Raw genomic sequence first — 20,092 nt, 5'->3', positions numbered from 1 at the left:
ACAACTCTATCTTGGAAAAAGTGCAACCAGGGTGTTCCATAGAGGCAAAGGTAGGGAGTTTTTGTCTCACCTATTTTGCATACATTGTCAGGAGGCGCCAGTACTTGGAAAATGACATCATGCTTGGAAAAGTAGAGAGTCAATGAAAGAGAGGAAGATCCTCAAAGATGGGTGGATACAGTGACTATACCAATGGGCTTGAGCATCGTGAAGATTATGAGGATGGTGCAGCATAAGGTATAGTTTGGATCTGTTATTCATAGGGTTGCTATGAGCTATATAGTCAATGTGATTTTCTGATGGTAACAGTAGTCAATAATATAACTGCCTTATTAATGTTTATTTTTTACTATGTATCATTCATTAACTCATTTTGTGTACAATTCAAACACCTCAATCAAATAAATGTCATCCTTAAAATCATCCTGAATCTCTTCATGCTAATTTTCTTTGTTACTTTTCATGAAATGCAACCACTATTTGTGATGTGAATTGATGGGCTAAGGTTTTATAAAACCTATATATGATGCTTGGAAGCAGGAATGGCATCCAATTCTTAAACAACATGCGTCTAGAAACTCTATGAACTTTGATAAATGAGGATTGTTGTAGAAAGGCTTCAGGTCTTTTGTTCATAGGGTCACTATGAGTCGTGCTCAGCTCGAAAGCAATCAACAACAACATATACAAGGCTTCATAGGTGACTAAAATGTTTAATTATTCCTTTACTCTGGTGGCCTAATGGCAAGAAGCTGTGCTGCAATCCCAAAGAAACGTGGCTTGAGGCCACCATCTGCTCTGCAGGAGAAAAAAAATGGGCAATCTCCTCCTATGCAATTGCCTCTGAGAACCCGCCAAAACAGTCACACTAAATCTGACCCACCAACCTCCATTGCCCAAGTTACTGTATCAATCCATCTCATTCAGGTCTTCCTCTCCTGTGCTGTCCCTCCACCCTTCCAAGTATGAAGTCATTCTCCAAGGATTAGACTTTCCTGGCCACATGCCAAATTGTGTGAGATGGAGCTTCAAAATTCTAGCCTCTAAGGAGAAACTTGGTTCCACCCTCTCCAAGACAGACTTTTTTGTTTTCTTCGAAGTCCGTGCTATGTTCAAGACTCTTCTCCAGCACCACAACTCAAAGACATCAATTCTTCTTCTGTCATCCTTCGTCATTGTCCAGTTCTCTGAAGCATAACAAGTAATTGTGAAGACCATGACCTGGATTAAGCGCACCTTAGTCTCTAGTCTGAAATTGCTGCTATTCAGCACTCTGGAGTGGTCCCTGACAGCAGATTTTTCCAATGCAATTCATCTTTTGATTTCCTGACTTGCTGGTGTCCTCCACCCCACCCCCCAGTTCACTTTTCTCTTTGAAAAGTAAAAAAATAAATAAATCAAAATAAAATTCATTGTTATACAATCCCCTCCCCCCAGTCCACTCCACAATGCAGCTTTCATTCTGGAATCTTCTCATGACAATAATACTTATTCGTATATTCCTTCTAAACAGTTCTCTCCCTTATCTGTTTCAATGCAATGTACATTATTTATCCCCTCTTAATTCCCCCCCCAACTCTGATGTCAGTCCCGCTTTACAACAGTGGCAATATGCAGTATTTGTCCTTATGTGATTGAGATATTTCACTCAGCATTATGCCCTCCAGGATCCCCCATTTTGCATAATATTCATGAGTTCCTTGTTTTACAATGCAGCATAATATTCCACTGTGTGAATATACCACAGCTTCTCTAGCCATTCGTTTGTTAATGGGCACTTGGACTGTTTCCAACTCTTTGCTATTGTGAACAAAGCTGCAATAAACATGTGTGAACATATATCTGTTTGGGTGGCAGTTCTATTTTCTTTAGGTATATTCCCAGTAGTGGAATTGCTGGGTATACTGGCATTTCTATTTCCAACTTTTTGAGAAAGCACCATACTGCCTTCCACAGTGGTTGCACCATTTTACCCTCCCACTAGCAGTGAATAAGGGTTCTAATCTCTCCACAAACTTGCCAGCATTTGTTGTTTATTGTTCTGCAGGACTTTGTTATTCATAGTTGTTTTTCTTTGCATCTTTCTGAGAGCTAGAGATTTTGAATAATTCTTCATGTGTTTGTTTGCCATCTGAATGTCTTCATTTTCTTACCCCCCTCTCTAGTAATCCTCCCTACAATGAACCATTTGTTCCAGATAGTTATCATATATTAAATACCTACTCATATATTCCTTTCGGACAGTTCTGCCCCTTATCTGATCTATTGCAGTGATCATTTTCTGTCCACTCTTTTCCCAGTCTTTCCTCATCTCCCTCATGTCTCTCCTATTTTGTAACAGTGTTTCGCTGTATTTACCCTCGTGTGACTGAGATATTTCACTCAACATAGTGTCCTCAAGATTCACCCATGTTGTATAGTGTTCTACAAGATCATTTTTTTTCAATGCTGCGTAACAGTCAATTAAATGAATGTACCATAGTTTTTCTATCCATTTGTTTATTGATGGGCACATGAACTGTTTCCACCTCTTTGATATTGTGAGTAACGCAGCAATAAACATGAGTGTGCACACATCTGTTTGACTCATGGCTCTGGTTCTTTAGGGTATATTGCCAGTAGAGAAATTGGTGATCAAATGGTATTTATGTTTCCAAATTTTGGAGAAAATGCCAGACCTCCTTCCATAGTGGCTGCAGCATTTTACATTCCCACCAGCAGTGAATAAGAGTTCCAATCTCTCTACAACTTCACCAGCATTTATTGTTTGCTGCCCTGTTGAACTTTACTATTGTTGTTAGGATGAAATGATATCTCATAGTTGTTATTTTTAAATAAAATTTTTATTTTATACTGTTTTTTTTACTTACAAAGTTTTTGTATATATTGATTTGCAGCTCTCTGATAGCTAGAGATTTTGAACATTTCTACATGTATTTGTTTACCATCTGAATTTCTTCTTTGGTGAAATGTCTATTCATATTTGGTGCCTACCTAGAGATTGGGTTATTTATCTTTTTCTTGTTGAGGTGCTGGGGTATTCTATAAATTTTAGATATAAGTCCCTTATCAAGTGTGTTATTGTCAAATACTTTTTCCCCATCTGTGGGTTTCCTTCTTAGCCTGGTTTTGTTGGTTTTTCAAAAATATGAATAAGGATTTGATTCTTAGAAGGTCCCATTCATATATCTTATTCTCTCCTAGTTGCAGATTTTTCATTATACTTGGAGGGCTGTTCATGCTGTTGGAATAGGGCTTCTAGAGTTTTTCCTAGATTTTCTCTGATGAAGTCCCTGGTCATCTTTAGTTGTTTTATCAGTATGGTATGAAGTGTGGATCTTGCTTAAATTTTCTGCAGATGGCTTTCCAATTTTGCCAACACCATTTGTTACAGAGACTGTCATTTCCTCACTTAACTGATTTCATCTCCTTGTCAAAGATCAGTTGACCATAGGTAAATGAGCTGATTTCTGGGTTCTCAATTCTATTCCATTTACCTATATGTCTGTCACTATACTAATACCACGCTGTTTTGAACACCAAGGCCACGTTGTAGGATTTGAAATTAGGGACTTTGATACTTCCTATTTTGTTTCTCTTTTTCAGTAATGTCTTGCTTGTTCGAGGCCTCTTTCTATTCAAGAAAAAAAATTAGAAATTGCCTTTTCCATCTAGTTAAGGAATGGAATTGATATCTGTATTGGGATTCCATTGAATTTGTAGATTGCCTTTGGCAGAATTATCATTTTCATGATATTGAGTCTACCTATCCATGAGCATAGTATTTCCTTTTTTTTTGAGCATAGTATTTCTCTGTTTGTTTCTTGTGATAATAATTTGTAATTTTCTTTGTATAGGTCGTTTGTGTTTCTAGTTAGATTTATTCCCAAGTGTTTGATCTTATAATTAGCTATTGTGATTGTTTTTTTCTTTAGCTCCATTTCTATACATTTCTATATGATCTTTGTCACTGTAAAGAAATCAAATTGATTTTGTATCCTGATACTTTTCTTGTTGTTAGTTATGTATTGTTGAGTCACCTACGACTTATAGCGATGCTATGTACAACAGCTTGGAAGCCTGCACTGTCCTGAGCCTGTCTCACTGACTTCAATACACCTACCCCCCCTTGCCCTAGTTACTATATCAATACACCTCGTCCAGAGTCTTCCTCTTCTGTACTGTTCCATCACCCTTCTAAACATGATGTCCTTCTCCAAGGATCATTCCCGCCTAGTCATGTGCCCAATGTATGTGAGACAGAGTCTCAAAATCCTAGCCTTCAAGGAGAAACTTGGTTTCTCCAAGATTCTCCCTCTCCAAGACAGGCCTATTTGTTTTCTTGGTGGTCCATGGTATGTGTATGTTCAAGACTCCTACAGCACTGCAAGTCAAAGACATTCCATTCTTCTTCTGTTGTCCTTACTCAATGTCCTGCTCTCTGATGCATAGCAAGTAATTGTGAAGACCATGGCCTGGATCAGGCACAGCTTAGTCTCTAGACTGACATCCTTGCTTCTCAGTACTCTGAAAATGTTCCTGACAGCAGATTTGCCTAATGTAATTTGTCTTTTGATTTCCTGACTTAGAAAACCCTAAAAATTCAGTGATAAAATTACTGGACATAGTCAACGAATTCAGCAAAGTAGTAGGATACTAAAATTTGTTGTTTTTATTTTTGGTTGTTTTTTTTTTTTTAAAGTACTGTTCCTACCTTCCTTTCCCACCAAGCCTCGGGAGTTTGGGTAAACTTGAACAGATTTCCAGTGAATCTATAGTAGATACATTTTAATTCTACTATATTGTCTGTCAAGACATTAGTCCTGGCTTCTGGGTTTGTCTTAAGAAAATGATCCACACCCATGCCACTTCAACTGGGATAACCTCTGGCTTCCTTAATTTAAAACACTGATGCTGGCATGGGTCAGCAGCAGCCACCACATGTCCTCAGCAGTCATGGATCTGTTCAGTCAATTAACTAGGTACTTTTGGAGGAACACTTCTGTTTTGCTAGACTGCGTGGAGCCCCTTAACCTCAAACGGAAGGGAGCAGGAAAGCTGAAGCATCTCGAGTGAGGCAGAGTAGCCAGTTCTGGAAGGGAAAACCAAGGCTTGTTGGTTTTCCATTCAGGTACTTTGGGAGGGATCATGGCTATTCACTGTGGGCCTCAGGCCAAGAAGAAAGTGCAAATATACGGTCCTTCACAGAACATTGCCATACTCTTGGTCACTAAACAGTTACAACAACCTAACATCTGCTAAGAAAAGACTCACATAATATCAAGAAAGCAGCAATGTGCCTCAGTTATCATGAAAAAAAAACACACCAAAAAACATTTTCCTAAAAAAAAAAATAAAAAACAAAAACACCAACAAACAGACCAAATGAATACCTCAGATAGAAGCAGAAAAAATATGTTGATGTGGAGTTATTTGAACAACTACAGAAGAAGATGCAAAAGATGAAAGAAGCAATTTAAAAAAAAAAAAACAACAAAAACAGCAGAGACAACAGTCCAGAAGAAATATATTCAAGAAAACAGAAAAGAATAAGAAATATATTGTTGAGGAGCAACTGAACAGCTATGAAAGAAAATACAAAAGATGACAGAAAGAATACTATAGATAAAGAGGTACAAGAATTTAAAAAAATCATCACAAGACAGAGAAGGTATAGCTAACACAGTTCTAGAAATAACAAAAAAAGTAACTACATGAAAATGCAATTCAAAATATTAAGACCGAAATGGCAGATGAAAAAAGTAGAACTGAAGAGATTGAACAGATATTCAGTGAGTTGGAAGACAAGAGCCTCACTGAAAATACACTAGAAGAAAAATCAGAGATGAGACATAAAGAAAATGAAGAAAACATTAGAATCCTGTGGGATGACATCTAAAAAAGAAGAAAAAGACAGACTCAAAATCAAAGCCTACAAAAAAATACATCGAGCAAATAGCAACTTCAAAATATCAGGAGTAATTATATTTATATACATATCAGAATGAAAATCACCATAAAAGATAAGGAAGGACGTTACATACTGATTAACGGCACAACAGATTGAGAAGACATAACCTTGGTCAACATTTATGCACCAAATGATAGACTGGCAAAATACACAAAACAACGTTTAACAGAATTGAAGAAAGAAATGTACAACACCACAATAGTGGTAGGAGATTTATACACACCACTATTACCAAACGATAGGTTAACCCAAAAGAAACTAAACAAAGATGCAGAAGACTTGAACTACACAATCAGCCAACTTGACCTTGTGGATGTATTGTGAACTGCACCCAACTAAAACTCAATTCATTTTCTTCTCAAGTGCACAATGGTATGATCTCTGGAATTGATCGCATATCATATTAGGACACACAGCAAGCCTCAACAAATTAAAAAACCTTGAAATAAAATATCTTCTCAGATCACAATGCCAGAAAACTAGAAATTAACCAAAGGAGGGTAAAATTTACTCCCTCCCGAAGCAATGGAAAAGTTTAACAGAACAGTAAGTAATAAATGTTGGAGAGGATGTTACGAGATAGGAACATTGTTGGTGGGATTGTAAAATGGTACAACCACTCCGGAAGGCAGTTTGGTGCTTCCTCAAAAAGCTGAACAAAGAAATTCCATGTGACCCAGCTATTCCATTGCTTGGAATAGATTCCAAGAAAATGAGAACTGAAGTTTGAGTGAAAATGTGTACACCAATGTTCATAGCAGCATTATTCACCATCACAAGAACGTGTAAACAACCCAGATGTCCAACCACAAATGAATGGATTGAGAAGTTTTAGTAGACTCACACAATGGAATAGTATGCAGCACGCTGAAGCAATAATTTTGTAAATTACTACCTAACTTGGGAGGGACTAGAGAGCATTATGCTGAGTGAACTCAGTCCCACAAGAAGAGATACTGTATAAAACCATTATTGTAGAATGAGTATGAGGCTTCAAGGTGAGGGAGTAAGGTGAAGCAGAGGGGTGAGGATGTGTAGAGGTGGTGTTAATCATAGGGTTGCACAATTTAATGAGGGGTGAAGGAAATGGGAAGGATCATTTTTGGAAAACAATTTATTCAAACTGTAAATAAATCAGTATAATTTTCTTTAAATCACAATTTTTAAAAAGTCCTAAATAAAAGAGGTCCTTGACAGCAGAAATAAAACAAAACAAAATGATAGCACTGATGCTACTTTAGGGAATGCTAACTTGGAGAAAGGGGAGATAATGAGGGCAAGAGTAAGAAATGCATTTGGCTTAGTTTAAAACCTGCTGTTTAGAATTGATTTTTATTTTGTAGAATGAGTATGAGGATCCAAGGGGGGGGGGTGTGTGTAGGGCAAAGCAGAGGGGTAAAAATGGGCAGGGGGGAAGTGTTAATCATAGGGGTTGCACAAGTCATCTGACTAATAAGCAATTGAATGATCCAAGAACAGTTGAATCAAAATCACTCTTTTTTCTTTTTGTGTACTGTCAAGCTGGATCCAACTGGCACAGGAGGAGATTGCCCCTCCTTCTCCAGCAGAGCATCTGGTGGATACAAACCACATGCCTGCAGGATTGCAGCACAACTTCATGCCACTAGACCACCAGAGCTGCCAAAATACATTTTTAAAGAGTCATTATTGGAACTTCAACCAATTCACTATTTTTTAGTTAATGTAAACCAGCTATATCTGCACCATTTCCTTCATTTCCTCTACATTCTCCCAGTGTAGGTTCCTATACTTGCTACCTTTTTAACCTTTTCAATATATTCAAGAGCAGTATTTTTTTTTAACTTTCACTCAAAGTTTAATTCCCTGTTACTGAAAAGTTAGTCGTTAGCTATCATGAAGCTGATTGCTACTCATGGTGACCCTGTGTGTACAGAGCAGAACAGCTCCATAGAGTTTATTTTTTTTAAAAAAAAAACTAACTCCAAATATATTCATTTAATATATTCATCATAAAGTTTCAGGCAGAGAGTTAATTTTAAAAAACAAATAAAAATAAATAAACAAATTTAAAAAAATAAATAAACCAGCTTCAGATACCGACTTTTACAGAAATCAAGGAGAGGACAGACCAACTAAGGGAAAAAGACGTCACAAGGACAGAAGTCAGACAGACCAGGTCGGGGATTTTGGCTGGAGACTTGCTTTGAGTGGGTTTCCTATAGGAACTTCTTAAAGGATGTGGGGTTTTCTAGAGTTAAAAAAATATGGAACGCTTTACGAAGTTGCATGCCATCCTTCTGCAGGGGCTATGCTGATCTTTGTATCAGTCCAATTTTAGTATATGTGAGGCTGAAGCAAGCACTCCACAGAGTTTTCAATCCTGCGACCTATTGGAATAAACTGTCAAACCTGTTTTCTGAGAAATCTCTGGGTGAGTATGAACTGTCAACCTTTGGTCTAGTAGTCACATATTTAAGTATTTGCACCACCTAGAGACTCCTCTGTTATGGTTATGTACCTTTCAGCCAGAACTGACTCATAGTGACCTTGCAGAAGGTTTTCAGAGACTATAAATCACATGGGAGGAGATTGTCCATCTTTCTCCCTCAGAAAAGTGTGGATTTGATCCTCATGTTTTCGCTTTAGCAGCACAGCTCCTTATCACCAGGTCACCAGAGTTCTTTAGGAACTCCTTTAGAGGAGTGAAAAGGCCTCACAACTCAGACTAAGGTTCAAGTGAGCAAACAAAAAATAGCATTTGTAAAGAGATTGAGAAGTTGTTTCTTTATCAGTCTAACTTGGTTCAACTGTTTTCCTTTAATTGGCAAAGTCAAACAGTTGCTTTGAATGTATGTTTTCTCTTCACTAAATAGGTCAAATCAATCAACTATTTAATACTGTGGAACCTAAATGGTAGGATTAGGTTTCTCCAGCTTTCTCCTTTTGTGGTTTTGCATTTAAATGAGCCAGGGTCAGGGGAGGGTCAGTCTAAGCAAAAGAGACTTGAAGCTTGTAAAAGTGAGAGAACAGGCTCTTTCCATCAAGGGTAATTGGACAACCTCTCTAAAACTGTAGTGCCTTGCTGCCACTTAACCCCTCCCACATCACCCTTTAGACGCTCATATTTCCCTGGGAACAACTCCCCATGTTACAAATCTCTCCCTTTCTTGCTTCTCAGAACTACCAGAAATAATTTACCTGTCTTGTGCCTCATTTCCCTTGAGATTAAGGTGAGAACTAATCTCCTCTAGACTAAACTGTTAATTAGTGGTTTAATACATTACTAAATGCATTATATGCATGTGAACAAGTGGTTTCGGGTAGGAAATGACTTAGAAATCCAAAGGAATAACTTCTTTAATAATAAGATTTTCAAGGAATGTGGCAGGCAGGTCTGAACATTTTGTTGTGGTGTTTTTTTTTTTTTTTTTTTGAGGCTGAAATATCTTTCCTGAAAATCAGACCAGATTGAGTTAAATCTCTGCCTTTCCCAACACGTGTGTTAAGCTTTTTAAAATTTCTAATAGGAGGGATAGTAAACCTGTCTGAGGTTTTTAACTTACATCTAGAATCGTAAATTTTAGCTAAGTGTTTACAAATCAGGATTGATTAGAGTAGATCTTAAGCATTTGTATTTCCAAATTATTACTTCAGAAGATTTTTTTTATATGAACCCCTACTTAAGAACCACTGACATAGAGAAATTAGAGCATTTTTGTCCATCAAAAGGAGGCAAGTCTAGGGTTCCTAGCGTCTCTGCTAACAATGCTGTTTAAAACTAGTTTCTCATTTCATATAAAATTTAAGATTGCTATGTAAACTATGCAAAATTGCAATCCATGGTCTAATTTCTCTTATCATTCATTCACTCCTCCATTCCTCCTGCACCTGCATATCTAAAATCAACACCCATTTTACCTACTACAGAACTACCTATGGAATAATGCATAGAGACATTGTAAGGCAATGTAGACCTAGGCCTCATTCAGTGCTTTCAAATGTTCCACACCATCTAGTATATCTGGGATAAAATGCTCAAAATTTTATCTAATAAAATAAAGCACATAGTGATAAACATGGTGCGAAGTTAGCAAATATATTTTTTACATATCTCCAAAGCCTGTTAAAAAAATAATGCTCATTGTAGTCAGTTGTTAACTACATTGAAAACTGTTAGTATCTAAAGAAAAAATTAAGGAAGGGAGATGTAAAGTAGAAATAAAAGCACTTGTCATGGGAAAAAGATATGAAGTGGAACTTATGTGAGGTGAAGATGGAGGATTAATTTTTCTGGATCTGTAGTAATATTTTTCTCCCTGCATTTTCATGACCATCAATGAGCCTCCTTAGCAATGAGGTTGTGGTCATCACTCATAAGATCCTGAGGGTAAATCTGAATTTTTATTTCTGATTTTGAAAGACAATAGTTATTATAAAATTGAATTTTCACAATTTTAATTATTCATAATCTGGTATGAAAGGGGGAAATGAAATATTTCACCTTTAGCTTCCTAGAAAAGAGGACACTTCGGAAATAACTACCTGGAAATAGTTAATATCTGTGAATAAGTGGGAGTGAGTTAGCAAGTACTAGGATCTCTGCTAGTTTTATCTGAAACTGACCCACTATTAGTTTTATGGCTATATGGCCCATCTCTTCATGGAGCCAAGGGCTAAACTCAGGTATGAGTGTTATCAGAGCACATGTTCTTACAATGGCATGGCAACTAACTTGCAAGGATGAAACTCTGTACTCCAAACTATATCCCTACTTGAATTTTTAGCTGCCAAGTTAGAATGTAAGGAGATCTGGTGGCCTGGGGATACGGAATTGCACTGCAAACTGAAAGACAAGCTGTCCAAATCCACCAGCAGTTTTGAGAAAGATAGGCAACCTTCTCCAGTGTGACTTACAACCTCTAAAAACCCACTGGAGGGCCAGCTACTAGTTGGTTCCCACTCAAAATGAATGAGAGAGAAAAAGAGTGAGTTAGAAGGTATCACATGAATCAAAACTAATCCCTTCTTGGCCAGGACAATTAGGATTAGTTTCTCTTTTTTTTTTCCTTTTTTTTTTTTTTTTTACTCTGCTGTTGCTTGTTGTTGAGAAAATACACAACAAAACATGTTCCAATTCAACAGTTTCTTCAAGCACAATTAATTCAGTGACGTTGGTTACATTCTTGGAATTGTACAATTATTCTCACCCTCTTTTTCTAAGTTGTCCCTCTCCCATCAACACAAACTCATAGTCCACTCCAGCTATGATATTGTTTTTTGAATAAATAGGAAGATTGTCAGTGTATCTCCAGTCTATGGTTTTGGTCTTTAGAGATGAGATTTCCCTCTAGAAATTTCATAGCACAATATCAACTACATGTCTCATTTATTTCTGTTCTGGTTGGTTCCCAGGCCTATATTGTACATGAGGTACTTTGCTACTGAAGGATTTACATGAAATTTATTCCTTAAAAATTACTTGCTCTCAGTGAAAAGTTTTAATTGTATCTTTCTTAAATATTTACTGTTCAGAACAAGCACTTTATGAACAGCTAATTAATTTCTGATGTAGCTTCCAATATTCTCCATAAAGATTGACTAAAAAGGTAATTATCTAATTTTCTATGTCTTCTTCAAAAAGGCCCTTAGAGGCTGACTGAGTAACAGGTGATATGAAGGATGGATTTTAAAAGTTCTGCTAGTAGGCTGGCTGAGTTCTCCAGTACAGACTTAGCCATGGCCCAAGTGTATTTCCTTTGGGCAAGACTCAGTCTCATGGATACAAATGATTGATTTAACTCATAAAGGAAATGGACTACATGCAATTTAAAAAAAGTGGTCTTTCTGTGATTAATATGTACACTGAAGTGAATGATAGTCTGGCCTGTGAAAGAGTGGAACATAAGATATTTCTTTCATAGAAAAATAAGTAAAACAACATTATTATTAATAATGACTGTAACCTCAAAAGGGGGTTGGACTAGCCAAAATTCCTTGTACCAAACAGAAAAAATAGTTTCCTAAGCATGTCACATGGTTTGAATCCACCAACTGTTCCACAGGAGAAGGATGGGCAATCTCCTCCTTGCAATTTACTGCCTTTGAAAACTCACTGGAGGCTCAGCTATAAGTTGATTCTGGCTCGATGGCAAGCCAACAACAATAACGAGCATGTCAAGCTCTCTTTGCTCTATCTCTTCCCAGTCCCTCAGTTTGAGGACAGAATTATTTACCTGAACTCAGTGTCCCACCTCAGCTGTTAGCAAAGTAGCTGTTTGAAAGCAGCACAACTCCCCTCACCCCATTTTTCCAGAAGAAGCTTGGGAAGTAGCAACTGTTTTGAAATGAAAAGACTATCCTGATATCCACCTTTTGGCAGGTTCTTAAAAAATGTGTTAAGTTGATTCCACCTCATGGAGACTTTGTGTTTGTGTTTAACTATGCTCTATATAGATTTCAGTGGATGACCTTTTTTCAGTATATCACCAGAACTTTCTTTAAAGACACTTCTATGCTCTATATAGATTTCAGTGGATGACGTTTTTTCAGCATATCACTAGAGCTTTCTTTAAAGGCACTTCTGGGTAGCCTCAAATCTTTAACCTCATTAACAACCAACGATGTTAGCCATGTTAGTTACTTAGGACATCTTAGAGATTCTAAACTGGTATTCTCTGTCCTATTACAATCTCCTGATTTGTTAACACAAGGCTGCTGTTGTTCTTGTGTGCCATAGAGCCAATTATGACTTATATTGGTATGTTGTTGTTGTGTACCATCACATTGGAACTGACCCATACCTGACCCTCCAGCAAATCTTCAGAGGCAGATAGTTGCACTGGAGGAGACTGCCCATCTTTCTCCTGCAGAGCAGCTGGTGGATTTCAACCATGTACTTTGGTTGCCAGTGCAACTTCTTACCACTAGGCCATTAGAGATCCATTGACAATATAGGACAGAGTAGAGCTTCCCCATTGGATTTCTTAGGCTATAATTCTCATCATATGAAGAGCTTTGGTGGCACAATGGTTAAATGCTCAGCTGCTAACTAAAAAGTCAGTGTTATAAATCATTAGCCACTTAGTAAGAAAAACACATGACAGTTTGCTTCCCTAAAGTCTTACAGCCTTAGCAACCCTATGCGGTATGGTTTCTGTGAGTTAACATTGACTACATAGTAAACAACAACAGTCTTTATGGGAGAAGTTTACCAGGTCTTTTTTCTCATGGAACTGTTAGGTGAGTTTCAACTGCCGAACTTTCTTGTACTAGCCTAGGGCTTAACAATTGCACAAGGTAAATAGGTGGCAAATTTGACCCAGGTAAAGTCATTAGTACATACTTATACTAAAAGATCATCACTTCTGTGATGCCTTGCACTACACACTGCTACTGGTTTCTCACGGTATTGTCCATCTTTTGCTTAGGAGGATGTCAGTGTAAATACAAAGGTGCACCTAATCTAGGCCATGGTCTTCTCAATTACTTGTTATGTTTCAGAGAGTTGGACAATGACTAAGGATGACAGAAGAAGAATCGATTCCTTCAAGTTGTGGTGCTGGAGAAGACTCTTGAACATACCATAGACTGCAAGAAAATAAATGGGGCTATCTTGGAGAAAGTGAAACCAAGTCTCTCCTGGAGGCTAGGATTTTGAAGCTCAGCCTCACTTCCTATGGGCACACGGCCAGAAGAGATTGGTCCTTGGAGAAGGACATTATGCTCAGAAGAGTAGACAGCACAGGAGAGGAAGACAGTGAATGAGATAGATTGATAGAGTAACTGAGGAGATGGGGTTGGTGTGCCAGAGTTAGTGAAACTGGCTCAGGACAGGGAAGGGTTCAGAGCTGCTGTACATAGGGTCGCTATACATCACAGGTGACTCAATGGCACATAATAACAATAACATACTATGACAGGTTTGGAAGCAGGAGTGGCATCCACTTCCTAAATAACATGCCTCTGGAAACTCTATGACATTTGATAAATGTCAGTAATTGTTGAGGGGCTTTGGGCCTTTTGTTCATGGAGTCGCTATGAGTCATGCTCAACTCAAAGGCAATCTACAACAGCAGCACTAAAAGGTATAAATTCACCCTATCTAAAATTATAATTTAAACTGGAAATTCTATGTTTTTATTTATTAAATCTGGTGACTCTAGTTCTGGAGCCTCTCTTACCTCTCTTTATTTTCTATTTTTTCCCCTATTAATGATCATGTAGTTCTTGGAATATGGGGCTTGAAAAAGAAAAAACACAAAATACGGAATTAACCAACAAATTTGATTCAGCAAAATGTTATTGCAAGGGACATTAAAGAAATAATATGTATTATCTAGTTTTTGCTCCCCTCATTTTATTAGAATGAAAATTTTTATTGGGGCCATGAGAAGCTGTTTGGTCTACATGTTATTCTGCATGTTTTAATGCAAATGGAGGGCAAATTGTCTCCTTAAAGACTCAAGTGGCTATTGCTTCCCTAAGAACAGAGGCACATCCTCAGGCACTAAATCTCCCATTACCTTAATTCATTAAAGCTGAATTGTAATTCTCTACCAAGTACATAATAATATATAAAATAGAGCAAATGGCAAGATAATTTGCAGCACCAACAATCCTAGAAAAATGTTCACTTTAAAAGTAAATTAAAGCATCTTAACGCCAGCTGCTGTAAAGAATCAGGCCCTTAGGGAACAATAGCCCAGAATAAAAGACACATCACTGCAAAGAAGATGGGGGGTGGTATTAACAATGAATGGATATTTTTTTATAAGTGAATGGGGAGGGGAAAGAGAGGGTAAGGGGGAGGTAAAATGTTGCAACAATGAATGAATGAAAATCTAACTTCTTTGTGAATATTCATTAAAATAACAATTAAAATAAAATTTTATTTCATAAAAAAATACTCCTGTTTGGATGAGTGAAGAAAGTTTTAAAAGTCAGCCTTTATGGGACAAATGCTGTATGGTGCCACCGTTGTAGAATGAGGGTGGGGGTAAGACTGAGAAAAACTGGATGAAATATGTTTACAGCATTGAAGTCTATGGGGGAGAGAATAGTCTAAAAGTATTATATTTTAGGGCATTATTTTTATCGTAGGAGTATGCAATGAGGGTTGCAGAGTGGATTATATTTGGGGGTAAGGGGCGGGGTTTGGGGAGGTGCGGGGGGGATTGTGTACCAATGAGGGAGTTTTTCTTTTGCTTTTCAAGGAGAGGAGCAGATGGGGGGGGTGGGTTTGTGCGGGGAGAAGGGTGCAACAGTGAATGAATGGAATCCCAAAATCTCTGTAGATGTTCATTGAAATGAAAAATAAACAAACTAAATTAAATAAAAAAAATGTGGCAGAATTAATAAGGAGATTCAATTTTTTTCCTTAATATACAATATAGAGTGGATGGTACAAGATTTTTATAATATTAGATATTAAATCAGTCTTATTTGTTCTTTAGATATTGTTAAAGATTGACTTATTAATTACAGAATCAACTTGAAAAATGTGATGTAAGATTTTGGCTTATATAGTATGGATGTGTTTATAAATTCCAAAAATGTGAAATTCCCTATAAATAAATGAAGATAAATTATTAGTTAAAAAAAAGTCAGCCTTTATGTAATCATGGGAAGACTTGTTTAGATATTTATTTACATTAGTGTATTATCTTGTTTAAACAAAATAGCCACATATTAATAAATTCTGTAAAATCTAATGCCACCTAACTCACTTATACTCCAAGCCTAAAATTGAAAAAGACAGATGGACTAATGGGAATGGTTTTTCTGGAAATTCTGGACACATAATCAGCATATCTCATTTGAAAGATCTCAGAGAACTAGGGTGACTGTGTTAAATTCTTATAGTCACCCTCTCTGGAGTACAGGCATTCAAACTCTAAGAGAAGTCCCTTCGAAAAAGCTTTTGAAGGCATTAAAAGACATAGATTTTCCATTTTAGTAAGGCTATGGATACTATTTGCCAACAAACATTTTGATAAATCCCATCACATGACAAGTAAATTGTGTCTGTCTGTATATTTTTGAAGGGAGGAAGGGTAGAAGGATGGTAGTAATGGTGAAGAAATCAGTCAAGCCAAGATCCAACTTGCACTGATTGAGATGAAAACAGACTCTTCACCCGAAAAAAAAAAATCACCACTTGGTTTTATAATTACGTTATAGTAATTTGCACTTCACCCCCTCCCCCCGCCACTTTCATTTTTCTAAAAAAGGAGGTAAAGTATTCCCACACAAGACTGGAAGATTCTGCAGTTCAGGTGAGTCTAATTCATCTGAAAAGAAAACAATTCCATGAAACAATATCTATGCTAAGCAAAGAGCTAGAACCTGATAATGATAGCTTTCCAACCAACATGGTTCATTTGCTCTCATTCATCTCTGTTACTCCTGCCACAAGTGTGGTTGGAGGGGGAGGCAAGGTGACCAACACATCTTGTCTTGCTTCCTTTTCGCCCAATGTGGAAACTCAGATTGTTATAGCCTGGGAACCTCTCCCAGTCTATGGCTGATCATCCCTTCATACTTATATATGTAACAGTGTAAGACTTGCAAAATCCCAACTAATAAAACTATTAAGCATTAACTATTTTGTTCTTTTCATTTTAAAAACTTACTAAAATTTAACGTTATTGTTGTTATGTACCGTGGAGTCACCTGTGACTCATAGTGACCCTATGTACAACAGCTCTAAACTCTGTCCAATCTCTGTGCCAATCTCACTATCTCTGACACACCTACCCTCATTACCCCAGACACTGAATCAATCCATCTCATCGATGGTCTTCCTCTCCTGTGCTGTCCCTCCACATTCCAAGCATGATGTCCCTCTGAAAGGACTGGTCCTGCCTTGCAACGTGTCTAAAGTATGTTAGACAAAGCTTCACACTCCTTGCCTCCAAGGAGCAACCTGGTAGAACCCTCTCTAGGATAAATCGGTTTATTCTCCTAGCAGTCCATGGTATATTCAATACTCGTCTCTAGCACCACAGCTCAAAGGCATCAATTCTCCTTCTACCATCCTTAGTCATTGTCCAGTTTTCTGATGCATAGCAAGAAATTGCAAAGACTATGGCCTGGATTAGGCAGGTCTTAGTCTCCAGGCTGATATCATTGCTCTTCAGTACTTTGGAGAGGTCTCTAACAGCAGACATTCCCTATACAATTTGTCTTTTAATTTCCTGGCTGCTGATACCAAAAGTGTTGATTGTGGAGCCAAGCAAATTAAAGCTGTTCACAAACTCAATCTCTTCACCATCTATCATGATGCTGTCAACTGGCCGATTCGTGAGAATCTTTGTTTTCTTGATATTGAGCTTCAATCCGTATTGAATGCTGCAGTCCTTGACCTTCTGCAAAAAGCACTTTGGATCTTCCTCCCTTTCAGCAAGTAGGGTTGTGTCATCTGCCTAATGCAGAATGTTCATGAGTCTTCCTCCAATCCTGATGCAGCATTTCTCCTTATAGAGCCTAGTCTCCTAGATAATCTGTTCTGCATATAGATTGTAAAGGTATGGAGATAGGACCCATCCCTGGCACACACCCTTCCAAATTTTGAACCACGCAGTGCTTCCTTGCTCTGTTCTGATGACTGCCTCTTGGTCCAAGTATAGGTTTCACATAAGCGCAATCAAGTGTTCTGGGATTCCCATTCTTCTCAGAGTCCACCACAGTTACCTGTGATCCACACAGCCTTTGCAAAGTCAATGAAACACAGATAAACATTCCTCTGGTACTCCCTGCTTTCAGCCAAGACCCATGTAACATTAGCTACAATATCCCTAGTACCATGACCCCTTCTAAACCCAGCCTGGACTTCTGGCAGTTTTCTGTTCATGTGCTGTTCCAGTCATGTTTGGATAATCCTTAGCAGAATCTTGTTTCCATGGATATTAATCATATTGTTAGATAATTTATGCACTCTGTTGGGTCACCTTTCTTTGGAATGGGAACAAATATAGATCTCTTCCAGTCAGTTGGCCAGGTGGTTGTAGCTTTAAAAAATTGCAATGACTAGTAAGCGTGGGTAGAAGACTAAGAGAAGCAAGGCCATTTGTAAACTCTTATTTATACATGTTTTTCTTTCTAATAACTGCCAATCTTCCAAGTCAGAAAATTTTTCCACATGTTCTAGACACCATCCTAAGGTATGAATCTCTCTTAAAGTCATCCTTATGGTGGGCCATGTTAACAACACTACAGAAAACTATAGTATCCAAAGAAAAAAATATGCTCTTTCAAGCTTCTTAAATGACTCATTCAGCAGAAAGCAATAAGTAAGGCTAATGAGTCTATCTTTTAGTAATATTTATGTCTACACAGCATCACCTTTTTACTAGTCAGAGTAGAAAATTACTTAAATGGTAAGATTTTGAAAGGCCAGCCTGTCTTCAGCATTGGCTTAACAGAGTGTCAGTCAATCCTTTATATCAAGGTATATTTGTAGAGAACGCCTGTGAAAATATGTCATTTGGGAAAGGGTTACTTTTTTTACATGTCTTTTAATTGTCCCGAGAAAAGGTGTCAACCACCCATATATACATCATTGGTCAACTATGTCCAATAGTTTTCTTGCTGAGTCTCTAGGATTTTCTAGGTATACTATCATATCATCTGCATAGAGAGATAATTTTACCTCCTTTTTGCCAATTTGGACACCTCTTATTTCTTTTTCTTGTCTTATTGCTATCGCTAAGACTTCCAATACAATATTGAATAAGAGAGGTGAGAGTGGGCATCCTTGCCTAGTTCCTGTTCTTAAAGGGAATGCCTTTAACCTCTTTCTGTTGAGAACAATGCTGGCTCTTGGGTTTGCATAAATACTTTTTGCTATGTTGAAGAAATTCCCCTCTAATCCTATTTTGTTGAGTGTTTTAACGAGGAAAGTGTGTTGAAGTTTGTCAAAGACCTTTTCTGCATCAGTTGATAGGATCATGTGGTTCTTATTCTTTGTTTTCTTAATGTGATGAATTACATTGATTGTTTTCTTTATGTTGAACCAACCTTGCATTGTTGTTGTTGTTGTTGTTGTTGTTATGTGCCGTCGAGTCGCTTGCGACTCATAGCGACCCTATGTACAACAGCCCTAAACTCTGCTCTGTCCTGTGCCAATCGCACTGTCTCTGACACTCCCATCCCAATTATCCCAGTCACTGAATCAATCCACCTCATAGAGGGCCTTCCTCTCCTGCGCTGTCCCTCCACCCTCCCAAGCATGATGAAACCAACCTTCCATACCTGTTATAAATCCCAATTGGTCATGGTGAATTATTTCTTTGATGTATAGTTGAATTCTATTGGCAAGTATTTTATTCAGTATTTTTGCATCTATGATCATAAGAGATATTGGCCTATAGTTTTCTATTTTGGTGGTGTCCTTTCTTGGCTCTGGTATCAAGGATATGTTTTCTTCGTAGAATGAATCTGGGAAAATTCCATCTTTCTCTATTTCTTGAAATAGTATATGTAGAATTGATGACAGTTCTTCTCTGAATGTTTGCTAAAATTCACTTGTAAAACCATTTGTTCCAGGGCTTTTTTTGGTTGGAAGTTGTTGTATTACCTTTTCAATATCTTCTTCTGTAATGGTCCTGTTCAGATGTTCAATTTCAGTTTCTGTTAGTTTAGGTAGGTTGTGCATTTCTCAGTATTTGCCCATCACCTCTAGGTTTTCATATCTCTTATTCACATTATTTGTGTCTTCTCTTTCTTTTCTTTTGTGAGTTTTGCTAATGATTTGTCAATTTTATTGACCTTTTCAAAGAACCAACTTCTAGTTTTGTTGATTGTTTCAATTGTTTTTCGGTTTTCTATTTCATTTATTTCTGCTCTAATTTTTAAAATGTCTTTTTTTAGAGGGTGTTGGGTTTTCTTGCTGTTCTTTTTCAATTTGCTGAAGATGTTGAGTTAGAAAGTCAATGGTCAATTTTTCTTGCCTCTTGATGTGTTTGCTTATTGCTATAAATTGACCTCTGATTACTGTTTTGGCTGTTCCCAAGAGGTTTTTGCAAGTGGCATTTTCACTGTCATTTGTTATGCTGCATTAAAAAACAAGGAACTCATGCAATATTATTCAAAATGGTTGACTCTGGAGAACATTATGCTGAGTGAAATATCCCAGTCACA

The 20,092-nt window shown here is 37.4% G+C and overlaps 1 protein-coding gene across 1 annotated transcript in view; it reads right to left on the bottom strand.

Annotated features, from left to right (window-relative positions):
* LOC102851004 (nik-related protein kinase-like) overlaps window positions 1-20,092 on the bottom strand; it is a 288,384-nt gene that overhangs the window by 222,498 nt on the left and 45,794 nt on the right. Inside the window, 1 exon segment of the mRNA XM_006889937.1 lies at window positions 7,864-7,874. Within this exon segment, the coding sequence (XP_006889999.1) occupies window positions 7,864-7,874 (11 nt within the window).

This window comes from Elephantulus edwardii, unplaced genomic scaffold, assembly GCF_000299155.1.
Source record: "Elephantulus edwardii isolate Elephantulus edwardi_28Jun2011 unplaced genomic scaffold, EleEdw1.0 scaffold00083, whole genome shotgun sequence".
In the NCBI taxonomy this organism is placed as follows: Eukaryota; Metazoa; Chordata; class Mammalia; order Macroscelidea; family Macroscelididae; genus Elephantulus; species Elephantulus edwardii.
The sequence above is the reverse complement of the archived record's forward strand: the minus strand, read 5'-3'. Positions and strand labels throughout refer to the sequence as shown.